This window comes from Tiliqua scincoides, chromosome 4 (assembly GCF_035046505.1).
Source record: "Tiliqua scincoides isolate rTilSci1 chromosome 4, rTilSci1.hap2, whole genome shotgun sequence".
Taxonomy (NCBI): domain Eukaryota; kingdom Metazoa; phylum Chordata; class Lepidosauria; order Squamata; family Scincidae; genus Tiliqua; species Tiliqua scincoides.
This window is the reverse complement of record NC_089824.1, coordinates 61,168,715-61,189,311: the sequence shown is the minus strand read 5'-3', so window position 1 is coordinate 61,189,311 and position 20,597 is coordinate 61,168,715. Positions and strand designations below refer to the sequence as shown.

At 42.8% G+C, this 20,597-nt stretch overlaps 1 protein-coding gene across 4 annotated transcripts in view; it reads right to left on the bottom strand.

The window, feature by feature from the left end:
* GNAL (G protein subunit alpha L) overlaps window positions 1-20,597 on the bottom strand; it is a 166,181-nt gene that overhangs the window by 30,452 nt on the left and 115,132 nt on the right. For all 4 annotated transcript variants that reach the window (XM_066626568.1, XM_066626571.1, XM_066626570.1 and 1 more), the window contains one exon: window positions 19,288-19,385. In XM_066626568.1, the coding sequence (XP_066482665.1) occupies window positions 19,288-19,385 (98 nt within the window). The remainder of the gene's footprint in view (window positions 1-19,287; window positions 19,386-20,597) is intronic.

The window sequence follows — 20,597 nt, the reverse complement described above, 5'->3', positions numbered from 1 at the left end:
AGATACAGGAAGCTGGACTAGATGGGCCTATGGCCTGATCCAGTGGGGCTGTTCTTATGTTCAACATCCATAAAAAGTTGCTCATTAACGCCTTCAGTGTATCCAGGGCTTTTAGCCAAATCAGTCAATCAAAGCTGGGGACAATATTAACACATACTTATCTTAAATTTCCAACTTAAACATTACGCTTCATGCTTTTTCTTCCATATGGTATCTTAGCACGGAGCCAGCAGCTTGATTGCAGACACTGTACCTCCCCCAATACTGTCCTTGACGATTAAGTTTCCGAGAAGAAAGCCCCCCCCCCCCCAAGTTGGGCTTTCAAAATCTCTGGTACCTGCACCGTGGAAATAACTTATCTCTCCTGATAAAGATCTTCAGATCCTCTTCAGACCTGCAGTTTTTTGGGGGGAAAACAGACTGTCTCTCAGGCGCCCCTGGAGACATGTCTGTTCATCCACTGTTGGCTCCTCCTGAGAGAAACTTTCTATCAGTCCACCCCCAATTTATAACAGGATATGATTCAAAATTACTACTAATTTACCCTCCAGGATGAATTAATTATGTGTGACAAGAAACACATGCTTCAAGATTTTGTATGTGCTAGACACTTTATGAGCTAGAACAGCAGCTCCCAAACTCCTCTGAGAGAGTTGGGAATACTGTGAGTAATTGTGAGGCAGGAGCAAGGTGGTGGCTCTGATGGCACCACAGCAATTTCGGTGGCACAGTGACCCAGGGGCATTGTACAGTACCTGGGGATGTCCTGATGCTTCCTGGAGTCTTGCAGCCCCTTCTGTGACCCTCTGCATGGTTGCACTGAGTTCCAATCTGTTATGTAAGCTCACTTCCAGTTTGTGCGATCGCAAATGGGAAGAGAGTTCTGTTAGCAGACTGGTGCTTGGTGTAGCCATGTGGAGGGTCACTGAAGGGGCTGCGTGCCTCCAGGAAACTACCAGGTACAGTCCAATGCCCCTGGGTCCATGCAGCACTGCAACTGCTGTGGTGCCATCAGGGCACCCATTCCTGGGCCACTCCCCTTAAGGGGGAATGGCCCATTTCCAGTTCCCTTGGTTAGTTGTGACCCACCAGTTTGGGAACTGCTGTGCTAGAACATCCTGGAGGCAATGGGTCCACTAACGGAGTGGTGCTATGAGAACAATTTAATTTATACAAAATTGAAGATATACTGTCATTGTGCAAATGTGATCTGTGATGAAAGGCTATTAAAGCTTGCTGTACCCAGTGTTAAGCATAATTACTTCTGTTGACACAATCACGCATATTGATGAACTTCCAGAATTCCAAAGGACTGTGATTCCACTTTCCTCTCACACAGACCTTCTCATTTTTGTGTTCGCAGCATGTGTGCATGTGCACACACACAAACTGATTTTATAAACCTTATATATGAAAAATTATATAACATTATATTAAATATTTGAGTAAGATATAAGTACTTTTGTATGAATTTTATACTTTTATTAATATTGTATAGATTTCTTTTCAACACAAACTAACAAGCTGAACAAACCAATAAATTGCATACAAACAACGTAACTAGAAAAAGGAAAAAAAAATGGAAAAAGTTATATGGAAAGAATGGGAAAGGGATAAAAGACCAGAAGACAGTAGAAGGGGGCAGGGAGCAACTGATGTTTTATCTGTATTTTTATTACATGAAAACTGTATTTTCTGTAGGTATCACCCACTGTCTTATATAAGATGTACTGAGCCCAATAGAATCAAAAGGAGCAAAACATGTGTTTACTTGGGAGTAGTTGATCATGCCTTGATGCACTTTAAAGGGCAGGCATGGGGGAACCCGACGCCACCATAATGCTCCCAATCTGATGAACACAGGCCCCAAAAAACTCTCAAGAAAGAAGCCTCCCACAAGTTGAAAGGAAAATGTAGAGCCCTATGGCAAGTGAAGACACACATGCATGTTGACTTATGGGCAGGTGGGCATGCCTCGGTTCTTATTGATGGCCAGGTAAAGGGCCACCAGAATGGGCCCAATGTGGTGAACATGTAGTTCAACAAATGCTCCAGAAGGTGGTTGCCCCATCCTTGCAAAAAGGATAAAAACAGGGGCTTCAGTGGCTGGTAAAGTGAAACTTTACATAAAGCTAGGTGGGTCCTGACAGAGTGTTGTTTTAAAATATGGGCCCTGGTACTAAAATGTTTGGAAATCACTGCTCTAAACCATTACGAGGAAAAGAATAATAATACTAATACTACTACTAATAATAATACAGGTATTTCTATACCTCCTTTCTTGGTCCTCAGATTTCTCCTTAGACTTTAGTCAAGGCGGTTTACATAGGCAGGCAATTTAAATCCCCGTAGGGATTTTTACAATTTGAAAGAGGGTTTCTATCTTTCAAGAAACCACAACATTCAGATGTTTCTTTCTTGATCTGGTCACACATTCCGGCCTCCTGTATGCCCCTCTCAAATCCTCATCTAGCTCTCCCACACCTCTTCTTGTGAAGGAACAGGAGCTCTTAGCTGAGATGGAAAAATTGATGGAAATATGAAAGGTACACATAGGCCTCCCATTTCTGAAATAGCTCTGTGCGATGACTGCACATGCATCACATGAGTTGGGGGTGCAGTGCTCTGCTGCGCAGTACGGGGATCTTCGTGTGTGAGGGTACTGCATCTGCAGTGGACTGGGTTGAGCCCACTGGATGTAAAAAGTGGGAGTTTGGCTCATTGGCTGTAGAAAATACTGAAAATGTAAAAAGGATGATGGCTGCACTTGGATGGAAACATCTGGTGAATGTGGAGGTTCTGTAAAAATACCATTTAAAAAAGGGTGTTTATGAATATCTTGCCTATGTAAACCGCCTTGAGTTCCATGTAAAAACAAAGGTGGTACATAAACAAAAATGACAGGTAAAGCTTTGGTGATTTCCCTGTCATTCAGAAACTAAAAGCTTTTGGTTCTGAAAGATTCCTTTATTTATTACATAAACAGTTATAAATGTTTGTCACGTAACTCTTACACAATCATTTGTTATGTCCTGCTTGGCAAGTTGCATGCTTTTACACTTTCCTGCATACACAACTCTTCTAGCATTAACTTGAATCTTTTTCCACCATCAGATCTTCTCAAATTTTAATCTTGTGAAAAAATATAGGCACATTCACATACATGCTTACTCAAAAGTAATTCCCATGGTGTTCACGGTTATCTCCAGGTAAGTGTGTATAGGATTGCAACCTAAAAGCCCAATCCTATGCTACTTGCTTCCCTGCGGTACACTAACGCTGAAATGGCATCTGCTGTATCCTGCAGGATAGGAGAAGCAGCAAGAGTACCTCCTCATCAGGATAAGGAAATATTGGGTCCTTTACCCTCTGTAGTGCCCCTGCAGCCCTGATGGCTCTACTCAGATCTGTGCCAGCTCAATTACTGGCATGGAACTGAGACCAGTGTTGGGATCAGAGGCTTGGGAGGAGGGATAGGATCTGGTGGCAGCCTCTGCCACCCATCCCTGTCACCCTCCCATGCCTGATCCACTTCCTGTTCCATCCTCCCCCACCCAATTTTGGCCTTCTCTGTCTTCCCACCTGCCTAGAAACATCTTGTGCCCAGCAGGGAGTTTCCTGGCTCCAGTTGCCAGTGCTGATGCCCAGTGTTGAGTGGTGTAAACCTCCCTACCTCCACTTCTTTTCTCCCAGCTGCCACTACTTGCCTTATGGCACATCTGTGATGGCTGTTGCCCAGGCAGTACTCAAGCAAGTGGTGCTGACTGGGCAGAGGATTGGGCTGTCAGTTTTCTGGATAATTTTCAGTCCACAAGTGCTGTTATGGGGGTGTTTTCTTGCTTTTAAAGAAAGTTCCTCTCTGGAAAATCACTTGCCTGTAACCCAGTTCTGAAAAGACCATTTGCCACCTGTTCTGCTACGTGGCCAATGACATGCTTTTTCACATGCCTAAACTTGTGAATGTGGTAAAGGCCACAAGACTGTATTAATGAAAGCTCCCCTAAAAATGCAATGTGTTTTGTCAGAATTGACAGTACTTATTGCTTGTTACTAGGGTGGGAGTAGACACCTCTGTGTTTTCATCTGTACTGTGAGTGGATACTAACAAAGCTGTATGATCGCCAAGCATTCATTGTCTATGTAATTAGACAGCTGTGTTTGAGGATATCAGTGTTTAATTTCGTAATCCAACAGATTGCTAGCAATGACCTTAACTGGATGACAGATAATCCACTTCTAATACTGTCCTAGCAAATTTATTTTGCTAGGGCATTAGAAATCTTATTATTTATAAGGAATGTATTTATTTATTAATAAGGCTTCTCAAAACGAACAGCCAAAATCATACTTTGAAATAAAAATAATTGGGTTTAACGGAAAATTGACTGTTTGAACTTTGGTAAATAGTAAATACATATAAATCAATGTGTTTACAATAATTGGTTAAGCAAAAGTTACTGTTTAATTATCAGTAGATAGTGCCTTTAATCAAAAATTTATTTTAAAAATTTTTCCTGCAATTTCTTTGGGAATATAAATTACTATAAAATCACATAGGTGAAATGTGTATCCATAGCAATAGGTGTATTCAAGGTATATTCATAGCAATAAAAAAGCAAGTACAATTAGATTTCTGCTGACAAATAGCTTTAGGAGACATTGGAAAAAGAGCCAGGCAGGTTTACTGAAGGACGACAGAACTTCTGGGCTCTCAAAGTCATTGCCAATTTGACGTAGGCAAAATTCTTCTTGCCTCAATATGTCAGTGAGATTTTGAATACAAGCAAAGCCCAGCTTCAAAGTCCTTTCAAGCCTTTCCACAAAGAGTGTGTGAGTGTGTTGTGCAAGTGTGCATATGCATGCATCTGCAAACACGGGCAGAGTACATGCAACTCAATGGCACTCATCATTTTGTGGCTAGGATCCAGCTGAATAATGTTGGGTTCCGTGCATGGGAACTAGCCAATGTTAGACATACAGACTCTTTGGGAATTCCCCACTGATTTCAAGGGAATAGTTTTAAGCACATATTTAATTTCGTCCCAATCATGCTACTTCCCTCTCCTTTCCTCTCAAGAATCAGCAGTGGCATTCAGCTTAGGTGATGGGCAGGAAGGGAGAAGTTCACAGAAATAACATCTCTTCTGCCCATTTGAACTCTTTTCCCTTTTCTGTCTACTGACCATTTTCTTCTTCCCTTCAGGCTGCAATCTTATCCATACTTACCTGGGAATAAGCCCCATTGACTACAGTAGTTCTGAGTAGGTGTGCATAGGATTGGGCTGTCAGATGCTATCTTTGTTACGCTAGTTCGTTCCCTCAGCTGCCTCACTTCTCTGACTTTTTTTCTATTTCCATTCCTTCTTTATGTAAGATTTATGAAATGTTCAAGATCTAATAGTGCCTAATTATGAGCTGATGACGTACAAGCTGATGACGAACAGAGAATTGTTGGTGCAATAAAGTAAAACAGTGGTCTTCAACCTGTGGTCAGGACCACCAGTCCATTATTGGATTGGATCCAAGCCCTCTTTTGCACAGGTTTTGAAACGTTGCCATGCCTCCCCAAAATGAGGCTTTGGGGTCCTGACACACAGGTTGAAGAACACTGCAGTAAAGGCTCTATTATGACATCAGTAAATAAAATAGGTTGGAGACGGTGCAGTTAACTATAAATATTTGATAATATTTAACTTTTTAAAATTCAAATAAAATAAAACACACACACTGAATAACATTTTGAAATAACATTCGACTCGAACTTTGTGTTTACATGTATGGATCTCAGTTTGTTCTACCCTCAGTTCAAATTTCATCTGTCACTTCTGGGTAGAATCATTAATAAAGCACCAATAAAGCACTAAGTTGGCTGGGGCCAGAAAAAGGGAAGTTCCCAACTGGCTTTTATCTGAGCTTCTGTTTAATATTCTCTCTCTGAGAGCATAATCCTCTGGCATATGAGAACTGTTAAGACAGTTCTTGTAAGACACTTTTCAATGCTTGTTAGTGAGAGACTGAATCTTTAGAAAACACAAGTTGTACAAATTGTTATGTTGTTTATTTCATTCAAATGACCACTAGAATAGACAAAATACATTAAAATCTCAACATAAACATAAGCTTAATTTAGAGCTCAATCCTATGTATGTATACTTAGAATATTTTCAGTATTTATCTTTGCAACTCAAGAACATTTTTGGGCAATCCAATCCACCATAACTCCCTGTGTGGTGATGCAGCAGCACCAATGCAGCATTCACAGTATCTCGCAGGGGAGTTTTTGCACGGTAAGCCCCAGCTGCCGCTTTGGGTCAACTAGGACCAATGTCAACATTATCACTCTTGAAAGTCCACGCTGGCCCATAAAGGCAGATCAGACCTGGGAAGGGGGTTAAGATTTGATCCCCTTCCAGGGCCTGATCCACCCTTCAGGAGATCTCTGCATGGACCCAGCTGCTTGTCTCTTTCTGTGTCAGCCACGCTATGTGCAGTATTGCAATACTGGCAGTATTGCGTTTGCGACAGCCACAAAGCCACAAAGCGCATTCCATCTGCATAATGTACTAATAGAATTGGAATGTACAATTCTCTTTAATTCCAATAAGAGATGGGGGGAGCTGCACTGAAAAGGTGTATACTGTATCAAGTGGGGGGGGAGCGGAAGACGTCGTAGGAAATCCCCTTTCCCCTCTGTAAGCCTCATGCCCCGCAATGTGTCTTGTCAGACCAGCGCCAGCTCTTTTTGAGGCTGCAGAAAAGAAGGATAGGATCTGGCATCTGCTACTGTCACTGGATTCACTGTCTCCCACAACCTCCCTGAGCAGGTTTTGCTTCTTCCCAGCCCGATCCACCCTCCCCCACCCTTTTCTGTCTCCCGTGTTGGCTTACCAGTTCCAGCAGGCAATCCATACAGCAACAACATGCGCAGGAAGGTTCCAGCCTTCCTGTTGGCACTCCAGTTATGCGCACTGCTAAAGAATGCTAGTTCTGCCAGCAGGGCAGCCCAATAGGACTTATGAATGTGCGGAGGATTTTCATTGGATTCACCTCCTTTCTCACATAAGTACATAAACCACTGTACATAACCACTGTAAGTATAAACACCACTGAAATAGCTGATATTATTATTATTTTGTGGAATATGCTTTCACTTCCTCCCCTTCTGCTACTGTCTCTCTTGTGTCAATTTTAGATTGTGAGCTTTTTAGAACAGGGATTTCTCCTTATTATAGTTGTAATAAACAATATAGACAAATGGCACCATTAAGTAAGTAAGGGCGCAATCCAAATCTGCGCTGGAGCAGGCAAGCCAGGAAGCTTGTGCTGCATCCAACACAGGTTTGTTGTGTGCAGCGGCTCAGCCAGAGGCAAGGGGAAGCTCTTCCCCTTACCCCTGGGTAAGGGCTGAGCATCCCAATGGGTCTCCTTGGACCTGCACCACCTCTGGAGGTGGCGCAAGTCCGAAGAGAGCAGAGCGGCTTGAAGCTGCTCCGTTCACCCTGGGGATGGAGGTTGGGATCTGGCATAACCGTCGGGTCCCAGCCCCGTCCCCAGCTCCCCACGCGCCCGCCCCCGGGACCGCTCATTGCCCGCCCTCCCCCACCCCGAAACGCCCCCTCCTGCCTCCTCCCTGCCCCCCACGCCTACCTTCGCCTCTTGTGTTGGCACGGGTGCGCTGGCACAAGCGGCGGGGAGGAAGCCGCTGCGGGGGCCTCTGTTGGCCTTCGTGCATTGGCACATCTGGATACACTGATGCAGCTTCCTCCCATGGAGGTGCAAACATGCTTTACGGCATAACTGCTGGTTAGCATTGCGCCCAAAAATAAATGATCAACAAAGAAACAAAAGCTGTGATCTTCATTTTCAAAAGCTGGTGAAAATTCTAGGAGAACCAGCAGAACTGGCCATCAATTCCTCGCAGAGACCATCTACAGGAGACACAAATGCCAGCTGTATCCCACTACTAGCTCTGACATGTAACTGAAAATGGTAAAAAAAAAAAAAAAGAGAGAATAAAACCCATCAATCAAATTGTCCTAAGGACACTAAGCTTGAATTTTACCTGGAACCACTGGGACCTGCATGAAATCTTGTCCAAGTAATTACATCAAAAAGAGACATCTTCATAACACTCAGGAAACATGCTACATCAGGTATACATGTTTGGTTTAGTTTTCATATTTCTCTTGAATCAGAAATGCAGTCATGGACAAAGACGCTTCTTGTACAATCAGTATAAGAAAGTCAAACATTATGCTTCTTCCTTGAGTTGTTTCCCAGATATACACTTATTCTGTGGCCAGTTCAAGTGTAATGTTACAACCATGGCTTAACATTATGAAAACATGCCATGCATTGCAAGCCCGGACTTGCGCGCTTGCCTTCCCCATCCTCAATGCATGAGAGAAGAAAGTTTGATATTTCCATTCATGGTTGTGACAAATTGCAGTTTCCCTTTCCTCTGAAAGCATCTTAGTTTGAACTGATCCTATTTATTAAGCAACACTGGCTTGTTACAAACCAAGGACAGAAACTTCTAATTCTGCATGAAGAAAGAGGAAAGTAGCGCGTGGAGTATGTGATCACAAGGCTTGTCCTGATGCATTCCTGGTAATGCTAAGCCTTGGTTTAGAGTTATATCTAAAATGGGTCAAAGTTCACAATTCTCCCTTTGTTAGATTTGCCATGGATATGTACTACAATGAGGTTTGCTCATATATATCCAACACACACAACATTTCATAAAACTAAAAAGTTCTATGTAAACAATTGTATATAAAAACACACAAGGCACCTAATTTTTTTTTACTACTTCTGCTTTCAAAGGATGAGTAATTTTCAATCAAAAGGGCATTTGGGGAGGGGGTGATTTGGATGAGAACTATAGTGGGGTGAAGAGTGAAAGCTCCATAAGCCCCCGCTGCAGTTTTGCAAACTCTCTAGCATGCTATTTAGAAAAAACAAAACAAAGAGCCACATTACATATTTCTGGTATTGTGTGGTTTGGCCCTTAGAAGATGCATGACTAACACACAATGCTTCTGTTTCCACAGCAACCTCTCTCCATAGATATAGCCCCCTCCTCTGGCTTACTCTTTAATATAAACATAATTGAAGTATTAAAATATGGGAGAATATTTTTTCCTCTCTTTCCAAAGCCACATTCTGTTTTTATCTTTGAAGTGATCGTGTTCAAAAAACAAAGACAAGTCATTGAGTTCAGAGACATTTCATTATATTAGATTGCCACTGTACTCTTAAGCAAAAAAAAATTTTTTTGCAGTTGCTTAAATTCTTTGCAAAATCTCCTCTCCCCCTTTTCTGCTTAAGAATTATAAAAGCCACCCACCATCCTTCCAACATGTTAGAATGAGCTATTCATTCTCCTTAACTTATTAATCGTTAACACACATTTTGTAGAGGGTGTTACAGAGGAGAAGGTGAATTGATGGTTCTTCTGTTAGGCTAGCTGCCTTTTAGTGAATAAGAATAACCAAGAAGAATACGTATCAAAATCTGAAATATATGACATCGGGAACATAGCTGCACAACAGAAATATCAATGAATAACATCTTCTCCTAAGGGCTCCCAGTATGCACAATTAAACAAGAAGTATCCAAGTCTTGTCAAAGGAACATAATTATTTGCATTAAGAAGGGACCTATTTAAGTAAGTTTACAAATCTACAAGACTGTATCAAAAAAGTAGGATTGAACTCCTATATACACTTTCCTGGGAGTAAGCTCCACTGAACACAATGAGACTTCTGAGTAGACATATGATCTGAAATACTTTGATCTACGTATACAATTGTTTACGTAGATCTGAAATACTTTGGAAAAGGGAGAGCACTGTGACAATTCACTGGCAATTCTGACAATTCTTCTGAAAATTCTCCCCCAACAGTGTCAGCGGTTTCTTGGCTTTGCCTATAGATCAAGGTCACTGAGGAATCTACTCCTCCAACTTAGTTCTTACCTACTTATCTGTCACTCTCTTATAAGTATCTTTATGCTGAATTGCTTATTAACAGACAGAAATGTAATAAAACATCTTCTTGGCAGGTGTTTTTGCTCTTTAAACTTGGGCTGGAAGGGATAAAAAAAACCTTCTGAAGAGTCATGTGGAATCCAGACCAGTTCCCTATCAGAAAATCATTCTGACAAAGCACAATGAATCCTGACATAGCACAATGATCAATGTCCTGATCATAGACACTGCCATCAACACCATCTGGGCCGAGCATCTCTCATTTCTGCATGAGAGGACAAGAACCCTTCTTCAGTTTGTTAGGCCAAAACTTCCCAAAACACAGGTAGCCAGAAGGTAAGAAGAGACAATTTACATTCATATCTCCATTCTCTCCATCTACCGCAGCTGAGAACCTCAAATATCTGCTGGATTTAGGGAATCCCTGCTCTGTGACAACAAAGTCATTACCTAGTTAGGTTTAGACTTATAATGGTTAAGAATTTCACAAGGGTGAGAAGCTAAAAACTGTCTGTTGTCAGAGTCTAAGGGATCTAGATTATTTCTAATGGCTCTAGAAGAGTTTCCTGCTAAGAAAGGGCCCAATCCTATTTTATTTTCCATTGCTGGTGCTATTGTGTTAGTGGGGTGTGTGCTGCATCCTGTGGTGGAGGGATAGTCACTGGGGTCTTCTCAAGGTATGGGAACATTTGTTCCCTTACCATGGGGCTGCATTGTGGCTACACCAGAGCTGGAAAGTTGGATAGGATTGGGCCCACAATTGGCTATACTGTTGATGCCCTGGTCAGTATCTGGAATCAGATAATCAGACTGGTTGACACAACTACTACCCATATGGCCTCTCCTGACTAGTAGAGTCCAGTTGGCTCCATGGTTTATCGCTGGATAAAATGTTTGGAATTATAGCTAGAGCACCAGTGTAGAAATTATTAACAGATCCAATTGAACATGGACTACTATCTGCTTCAAAGCAAACTGTTAATGGAAGCAAAGCACTATATTTCCACTACCACTGCATTCCCCTTAAGAATCAGACAGACAGCTTGGAAGCAGTCTGGACCCAATATAGGTCTTGGACAGTCAGGAGGCAACGGTGGCATGGAGTACTTTTCAGGCGTTTTGGGTGGTGCACTAGCTACACTTCCAGGTTACCTTAAGGACTGCTTCCTCCTATCTGTGTTTACATGCACATGCAGATCGACACCAGATGCTGTGCTCCATGCCCCTTCACCATATGAAACATCCCTCAACAGGTAGGAATGTGAAATGGTTTTTCCCCCCCAGTTATTCTATATCATGCATAACTTACACTCTTCCCACTACCAACATGTTAGATGCTCTTTCTAGGATTGGTCTTTTTTTAATATACTGATCACTTATTTCCCGAGCATAACCTTATTTAGAATATGTGAACATCTCTTATAGTCTTTATATGCAATCTCTGCAGGAAAAATATTGCTCCGCAAACATTTTTTCAATCTTCTAAAAAAGAAACTTTCTTGTAATATTATGTGGTATTTAAAAAATGCGTGATTGCTCTTTATGACTCATGTTCTTTGATTTAAAGTTATAACACTTCTCTTGTTATCTCTCTCTGAATTCTTTGTCTTCTTCCCCCCTTTTTTCCACAAGTTCTTCTTTAAGCAATTTCTTGATTCATACATGTGCGCCAATTTAACTGTGTCTGTTTATTATCTGAATGTCTCTTCCCTGTTTTCATTTCTCTTGTACCCTTGGAAATGGCAGCATGTAATAAGTAATCCCTTTAAACTTCCTGCTAAATGCCTTGTAAATCATTCTTTTGTTTTTAGAAGAATGTTTGAAAAATTGTTGCAAAGTGCATTTTTCCTGCAGATATTACATTTAACATGAAGAATATGTCACATATTACGAAGTCTATGTTATGGAAAAGAGACAGGCAATATATTAAACAAAACAAACTATCTAAATAGAATGAGGTTGACCAAAACATACTTTTAGGTTCAGTTGAAACCAACCTTTCCTCCTCACACGCTAAGTTTAGAGAACTTTGTTTGGAAGAACATTTAGGCTGAGATCTTATTTACCTGGGAGTAAACCCCACTGAAATAAAGCACAGGATTACACTGTTGGTTATATGATCCCCAGTCTGAAGTGGTGCAGTCCCAGTTAAAGCATTACCACCCCAGTGAGAACTATGACACAGTAAAGCTGTAAAGCTATTGGGACAATAAAAACAGGGGGCAGGATCTTGCAAAATAAAAGGAAAATTGTGATATATGGTCTTGGCTGGTACTGTGTTTCCCTGAAAACAAGACACTGTCTTATATTGTTTTTTGGCTCAAAAAAATCACACTAGGTCTTATTTTCGGGGTAGGTGTTTTTTTGTTTTTTTTTAAATGTACAACAATCCAGTCATTCATGTACAAAATATACTTTACAAAAATATCCCCTCAGCACCCAGGAGGATGCCTGCCTACCTGTCTACTCAGAAGTCAGTCCCTTTATAGTTAATGGGACTTACTCCCTGGAAAGTGTGGAGAGCCTCAGAGCCCGGTAGGCAGGGTTTCCCGCCTCAGCTCCTCCTCAGCATCCTCTGCCCAAGGCAGCACAGCAGGCGCTTTCTAGGTGGCGCACGTGGGAGATGCTGTTATAGTTAATGAGACTTACTCCCTGGAACATGTGGAGAGTCTCAGAGCCCGGAAGGCAGGGTTGTCTCACTTGCTACTTCCCGCCTCAGCTCCTCCTCAGCGTCCTCTGCCCAAGGTAGCACAGCAGGAGCTTTCTAGGTGGCGTGCGGGAGTGCATTGTTCCCGGTCATGCTGTCCACCCAGCCTGCCCGAGGACTCTTCCCGCCCCCCCCCCGGCCCTGATCACAACTAGGTCTTATTTTCGGGGTAGGTCTTATATTTCAGCAATTCTCAAAAAACACACTAGGTGTTATTTTCGGGGTAGGTCTTATTTTCAGGGAAACACGGTACTTTCCATTCCATGTAATTCTTTGCTGGTGCAAAAAGACTTAGGGCACAATCCTAGGCGAGGTTTACGCTGGCAAAGCAAATGCTCTGCAGGCATGCAATGTTGCAAATGTGTCTAAAAGCATGTTGCGACAATGCACCATCTAGGCCTGCTGGCAGAAAGGCCTAAGCCTTCCTGCTGGTGCCAGTGCAAGGAGCAGCATATGCTGGACAAGGTTCGTTCCCTTCTGAGTGGCACAGGGGCATGAGAAGGGCGAGGGAAGAGTGGGGAGGGGGCAGAATGGGGCAGGGGTGGATTAGGCCCAAGAAGGGCGTGGGACTGATATCTCCTTTCCTGGGCTTCCTCCGCCAACATGGATCAACTTGAACTTGTGCCAGAGATTTCACTGGTGTGGATCCAAGTAGACCTGTTGCACAGGCTGGAATTTTCCCTTGGGCAAGGGGACAAATATCCCCTTACCTCCTAGACCTCTAGCATGCAAAATTTCCCTGTGAGATGCAGTGTAAGCCACACTGGTGCCACTGAATTGGTGCAGGGGAATTTGCACTGGATTGGGCCGCCTGGAACAAGTTATAAGGTATCCTTTTACAGTGGTGCACATTGAAGAAACCAGATATGATTATACTTACTTATGTCTAAGAGTGCAATCGTATGCATGTTTAGCAAAAGAAAGTTTTACTATGTTCAATGGGACTTGTTCCAGACACAGGATTGTGCATACAGGATTGCACCCCAAAGATCTTATATCCTAATACTTTCTGCATTAGAACATAAATGCTAAGGAGGAGGAATGCCAAGACAACTGTCAGAACAATGCTGCACCAGTAATCAATGTTATGCAGTCATATGAAAATATTCTAGTACTAATGTTTAGGATAATATTTCAACCTACAAACCAAGACAAACATAGAGGGTTGCACCCTGACCTCTAGTGAAATGCTAGAAGCTCTGATGAAAACTCCTTTCATGCCTAGGAGGAGCATTCTGGTTGCTCAAGGGATTCTTCTGCTGCTAACAGAGGGAGCTTCTGATGTTGGACCTGTGCTTTGATACAGGTTGGGATGCAACACAAAATTATTCCTAAAACAACTTGGGTTGTTCCTTAATGGATTAACAATGAGCTAAGTTGAGACATATCCCATAATTTACATTTGTCATCTGTTAATTTTAATAACAAACAATACGGAGTATAAGGCAACACTGCTTTTATTAATGTCACATCTGAACTATGTAATTTTAGAAGGAAGCCAACCCTTCCTCCATCTTGCCAGGCATTATTTCTATTTGTATAAATACGCTATTAAATCACAATTCTATTCATATTTCTTTGGAGTTGTAGGAGAAACAAAACCTGAAAAATACTTACATCTTATAATATGAAATGAACAGATTGAATAGAAGAGTATAATAATTAAAAGCTGTTGCTCTTTAACAAACAGCATTTGTCAGAGAAATAAAAATGTATTTTAGAATCTACTATTTTTTAGTAGTCAAACCTGACAGATTTTTGTTAATAGTAATATAAAACAAATCTACAACAGTACCCACCAACCCTCCCATAATTACCCAGTAGCAATTCATTTTTTGCTCTTTGTCTTCCATAAAGCTCTTCTCTGATCATCTTTGTTTAAACACAGTGGTGGGATACTCCCTCTGACACCATATGACATGTGATGATTTGCCAGTTTTCTTTTCTGCAAAGCTGATGAGCCTAGCAGCCCAATCCTATGTAGGACAGAGAGCTCCTTCAGTGGCCATTTTGGGAGCACCCGCCAGTAAAAGTAAGGCAGTGGTGGTAAGGGGGTGAAACTGGGCAGGGAAGGTGGAGGTACAAGAGGTGGGGAAATTGCGGGAGGAGGTAGATCTGGTGGCAATGGTGTGCGCTGGGTTCTTGAGCCAGATAAAATGCTGGCACAGGTCTGAAGAGACCTTTTGCATAGCGGGAGGCTTACGGATTTAAATCTCCATTCCCCTCTGCAGTCTCCTGAACTGCTCCTGTCCCACTGGATACAGCATGCTTCTTTCTGGTGTGGCTGCATGGGTGGTGGTGGGGGGAAGGATAGGATTGGGCTCATAAAATAACTGAAGTTTGTCTTGACTCCACAACTAATTTTATAGGAATAGAGCAGTGGTTCCCAAACTTTTTTGACTGGTGGCTTCCTTGATCTCCTGGCCAATTGGCCATGGCTTCCCATTAGGGCTTCAATCCTATACATTGAGGGTGGTGGGTTTTCCCAAAGATACAGTGGCTATCCTGGCGAATTTCCACAGTGCTCCAGGGAGCCATGGCTCACAGGTTGGGAACCACCGGACTCGAGAGAAGAAAAGACTCTATTCTAGTGAATGAGCAATGGATTTTCATATAAAAAATGAGTTGAACTAAGTTCCTGTTAGTGAATTATTGATATGAATAAAGCCCGGCAATTTTTATAGGAGTACAAATAGTGTTAACTGTTGAAAAACTAGGATGCTCATCAATTTTTTTTAGAAATATCAATACAGTTAAAATTATGCAGTATTTGGTCAGAGCAAGAAATTAACACTACCATGGTCTATACAAGTTCAGACCTTCTTAAACATTTATCGTAATCATTTTCTACAATAAAATTCCCTAAGTCAGGGTATGTACATGGAAACCTGTTAACATGTGCATTTAGCCCCCAGATGCACTGAGGAATGCATCTTTCAGCCTTGTTAAAGCCAGACAAGTACTTGTGAGCTTGCTTACAACAAGCTCCCTCTGCTACTGACACATGAGTGACAGTAGTGGTGTATCTAGAGAGGCAAGGGGTGCAAATGCCCTGGGCACCAGGTGGTTAGGGGCTTGGGGAGGGGCGGAACCATGACCTGCTCCCCTGCCACCAGTTTTTCTGCATGGTTGGGAACCATGCTGACAGTGGCTGCGCTTCCACGTCAATCTGAGGGTGGCCCTCAGATCAGTAGAGAACCAGGCCTACAGTGGCTGCGCTCCTGCAGCCACTCTAGGTGTGGTTCTCGACAGCATCTGAGGGCCGCTCTCTTCTCTTTCCCTTTAAAGAAAGGGGAGGAGAAGAGGGGGGCCCACCGAACAGCCGGGGAGCTAATTTCAGAAGAGGCACATGCCACTTCAAGCTCCAAAGAAGCCTTTAGCATAGCTGCTAGCAGCGTGGAAGGCTCCATCAGAGTCTGGGATGCCTCCTCCCTCCCCTCTTTTTTTCAAAGTGGGAACAAAGTAGGTGGCGGCACGGAAATAATTGCACTGACAATGATGTCACCACAATTACTTCTGGGTCGAGTAGGAGCAGCAAATGGGAGGTGGCAGGAAAATCGCCAGGACCACCACTGAGAGATAGGGTAGTAATCACGGGGAAAAAACATTTGCTGTGATCAGTGTTGCTTGCTGAGTACTAATGATGATCATGGGTTGGGAAGTGTGTGTGTATGGGAGCTATCATGTGCACATTGACAGGTAACATAAAATGAATAAGGATCTTTAATGTACACCGAAATATTTCTGGTTTTTAGAACAGCTCTTCTATCTTAATCTGCCCCAAATGTATGACAAACTACCATGACTATAAATAATCCTTTCTCTCTAAAAAAGCCCACAATCTTTCCCAGAAAATACTGACAAGAACAATGCACTGGTTTTGTAGACTGTTTTACTGCTGTAAATTTTAAAGAGAAATTCTTTCTGGCATGAAATCTTTTTCCAATGTTCAGTATAAGCGAATTGCATAACTGTTTTAGTTAGAGGGGAAAATGCGTGTCAACATTTTGTCAAAGACAGACCAAGAGCACACACCACCAAGCAAAATATCCTGCCTGGTCGCAGTTTTTTCCAGTTATCATAAATCCTCTATTATATACTAACATGACTTTTACTTAAACAAAAATCAGATGAGCTGAAAGGAAAAAGCTGAACTGAGCACACATGTAGATTTTCATTCTTATTTTAACTGTATCCTATCAAAACAGCTGTATTATTTTAAGTGCATGTGTATATAATATAAAAGAAAATTGTTTTGAAAATATTCATGTTTGCTACACTCTCTGGTATTTGTAGAATAAAACTTGCAGCTATTTACAGAGGGAGAAAGTATAAGGTTGCTTTGTTAAACATGGGCACCATTTAGCCGAAATTAAGCATATTTAAATCCCACTGATTTCAGTTGGGAAGTTCATTAAGGTGCCTGAGAGCCCAATCCTGAGGTCTGTGGCATGGCTCCGCCTGGCGGTCACCTGGGTTCCGCAGCTCCGCGGTCTTCCGGACGGCTGGGCTGCGGACTGGGAGGCAGGGGTGTGCGGAGGAATATCAGGGGGAGGGAGAGAGGTGGATACACGGAGCTGAGCTCTGCAGGATCCAAGGCACTCGTGCATGGCTGCTCGCCCTACACAAGCGCCTTTACTTTAGCACTTACCTTTTGGTCGCTGCTAAAGTGAATAGCCCCATTGCGGGGCTGCTTACCCTACTCAGGGGAAGGGGACAAATGCCCCCTTCTCCTGAGGAGCCTCCCATGGTAACGCAGGAGGCGCAGGATCCAGTGGGAGACCTCTTTGGAGCCGCTGAGCCTGGGAGCTCCAGGCAGCTCAGGATTGGGCTGTAATTGTCATCAACTGAAATAAATGGAACCTGTACAGCAGACTCCTATATTTGTTTATTTGGAAGTAAATGCCACTGTATTCAGTGAAGCCAGAGGTGTTCCGGGGATGCATGCTACTCGGTACAGTGGTTCCCTGGAGGAGCTCGGTGTTCCAGAAGTTTGGGGGTGACATAATGATGTAATCACATCTCCCCTAACCTTTGTATTCCTTTTAAAGCGACAAGCATGCCTCAGTTCAGCAATCTTTGGTTTGCTTTGATACTAACTGCTTCATGCTCTTGCTGGTGAGTGGTGAAAACATGATTGTTGGCAAGAGTGCAAAGTGGCTGGGCCTGGAGTTGGCCAAAGGTTGCTGAACAGAGGCCCAGGGGGTGTAGTATTACCGTCACCTGAGGGTTACACCTGGTATGGCTCGCACCAGCTGCACCCTGCTAGTGATGCCAATGAGTGGAGCTTACTCTCAGTGATCATAGGATTACAGCCTAAAGTGGTTAATTTTAACTAGATTATGTCCCATGTATATAAAACAAAATCATAATGTTTTAAATTTGGTCTTAAAGAATGTGCCTGATAACACAGGTCTACATAATAGAAGGTCAGAAAAGTTTTTCCCAAACTTTAAGGTGGTTTGATATGAATTTGGGGTGCCAGTTCAAAAAATGGCATATGTTTTACCCTATCACGTCTAGTTTTGGAGATATAATATAGCCTCATTAGTGAATGGTTCAAGCAGCTTCCTCATGAGGAAGCCATGATGTAGGCTTCCACCATGACATCACTTCTGGTGGGTCTTGGACAGACTGTCATTCTAAAAAGTGGGTCCCAGTGCTAAAAGTTTGAGAACTGCTGTAATAAGTTGTTAGTAAATTGACACCTGGGTGTGTGTGTGTGTGTGTGTGTGTGTGTGTGTGTGTGTGTGACACCACAAGTGACCAAAATCACTAAAATTATAATTTGGAAGAATAATACCAGCATGTTATATATCAAATCAATGCGTAATTTCATGCAGAATGTGTTCTATCTTTGTCTATCAAATGGTACAGCCAAAAAACCAGTGGGGGCAGAGTGATGGTTCATCACCATGCCCACCACTTGGGATGTTGCCCCACCCACTGCATGGGATGTGTGACACGCTGGCATCCTGCACCGGGTGACGCGAACCTTAGTGACACCATTGGCATCCACTGCCCAGATGATTTCCATTACACCCTCATCAAAGTCCTGATTAATAGTATGGTGGGCCTCTAAGCTATCAACATGCTTTAAGAGCTCTATTTAGATCACATAGCTAGAAGTACTAGGGAGTACAGCTGAGCCTTATCTGCAATCAAAGCATCATTATAATCTGCAGATCACATATGCTTTCCTCAAAGAAAGGGGAATTCCTGGAATTTCTATGCTGCAGAGGTGGTTGAAAAATTTCCCTTTAGTTGTCCTACTACATGAACAGGATAGTACAAGTGGATTAGGCTGCTATAGGAAAGCTGCACTCAGATATGATGGATGACATAGCCATTGGTCTGACTAAAGAGGAATAGCAGCAGCAATGGGGGGAAGAGGAAAAATGGCCAGAATTAATTAGGCAATGATGTTTCAGAAGCAAAAAAAGGTATGTTGCCTGACGATGAAATAGATACAAAAGCACCCCTCCAACAACTTCTGCAAGTTTTCAGTGGTTTCTACATATTCATTTAGAATGCTAGATCTCAGATTTGCAGAAGTACGTATATATTTTTTTCTGTAAGCAGCACTTACTATTGTGCACAATCAATCAACTGGTATTCATTTGATCTCTCGAAGCAAGCCTTTACTCCTTCGTCGTCCCAGAGCTTTTTTGCATGTTCAAAGAATTCCTGAAAATTGGAAACATAACAATGCATTAATTTTTATGAAATACTAGAATTTTACTGAAATTTTATACAGTATTAGAGAGGCACATCCAGTACTTTGAGAGCCTGTGACATCAACTTGTGTCACATCTTAAACATTCAGGACAGCTCACAAACCTATTGCTTTCCTCCTATTCACTGTTTCTACACACTGCTATAAAGGAAAGAGTGATTTCAATTAAAATTATCTTTAATACTTCTTATAATCCGCAGTTTTATAGCTCTAGCAAACTCAATGTAATCTTATTTGTAGAAGACAGGCTGCTATTCTCTATACCTAAGTAATTAAGGGTGAAATCCAGCCCTTGACTTGGGCTGGCGCAAGTCCCTTGTGCCAGCCCAGGAGGGTTGCAAATGTGTCTTAAGGCACATTTGCACCACTTTGGGAGGAAGCCTGGCCAGCACTCAGAGAAGCGCCGGCCTGCGGAGGCTGACGGAAGCCTCCGGGCCGGCTTCCTCCAAGCACCTTGCATTGGCATGGCTGCGCGACGCAAGGCTCTGAGGTAGGCAGGGGCCGGAGAGGAGGCAGGAGGGAGGCGTTCCTGGGTGGGAGGAAGGCAGGCAGTGGGCAGCCCTGGGGGTGGGCGGGCGGGATCCGGCAGTTATGCCAAATTCCAACCCCCTTTCCCAGAGAGAACGGAGTGGCTTCAAGCCGTTTCGCTCTCCTTGGACTTGTGTCACCTCAAGAGGTGGCGCAAGTCCAAGGAGACCCATGGGGCCAGCGGCCCTTACCCGGAGGTAAGAAGAAATGTTTCCCCTTGCCTCTGGCTGAGCCACTTATGGCCCCTATCCTGTGCTGGATATAGAGCAAGCCACTTGGCTTGCGTGTTCCAGGGCAGGATAGGATTGCGCTCTAAACCTTATCATCTAAAATGTTAATTGAAATGTAATTATTGTAATGGATATAGCTTTCATCAGTTTGGTCTGTCTTAAGTGTATCTAAGGATGCACAAACCAATTTTCCCACTCATTTAGGGAAGAGTTTCAAGCAGACAGTAGGGCAACCTTCAAGGATCCCACAACAAAGCACACCACGAGACAGAAAGCTTGAAAATTTGTCTTCTCTATTAACAGTTATAGTTTAGGGTTTCATTATCAAGAACAGGTACTTCCAAAAAGTGACTGCTTTAGGGGTTTCAAAAACAGGATCACTCAAATACACGATTTAATATTGGA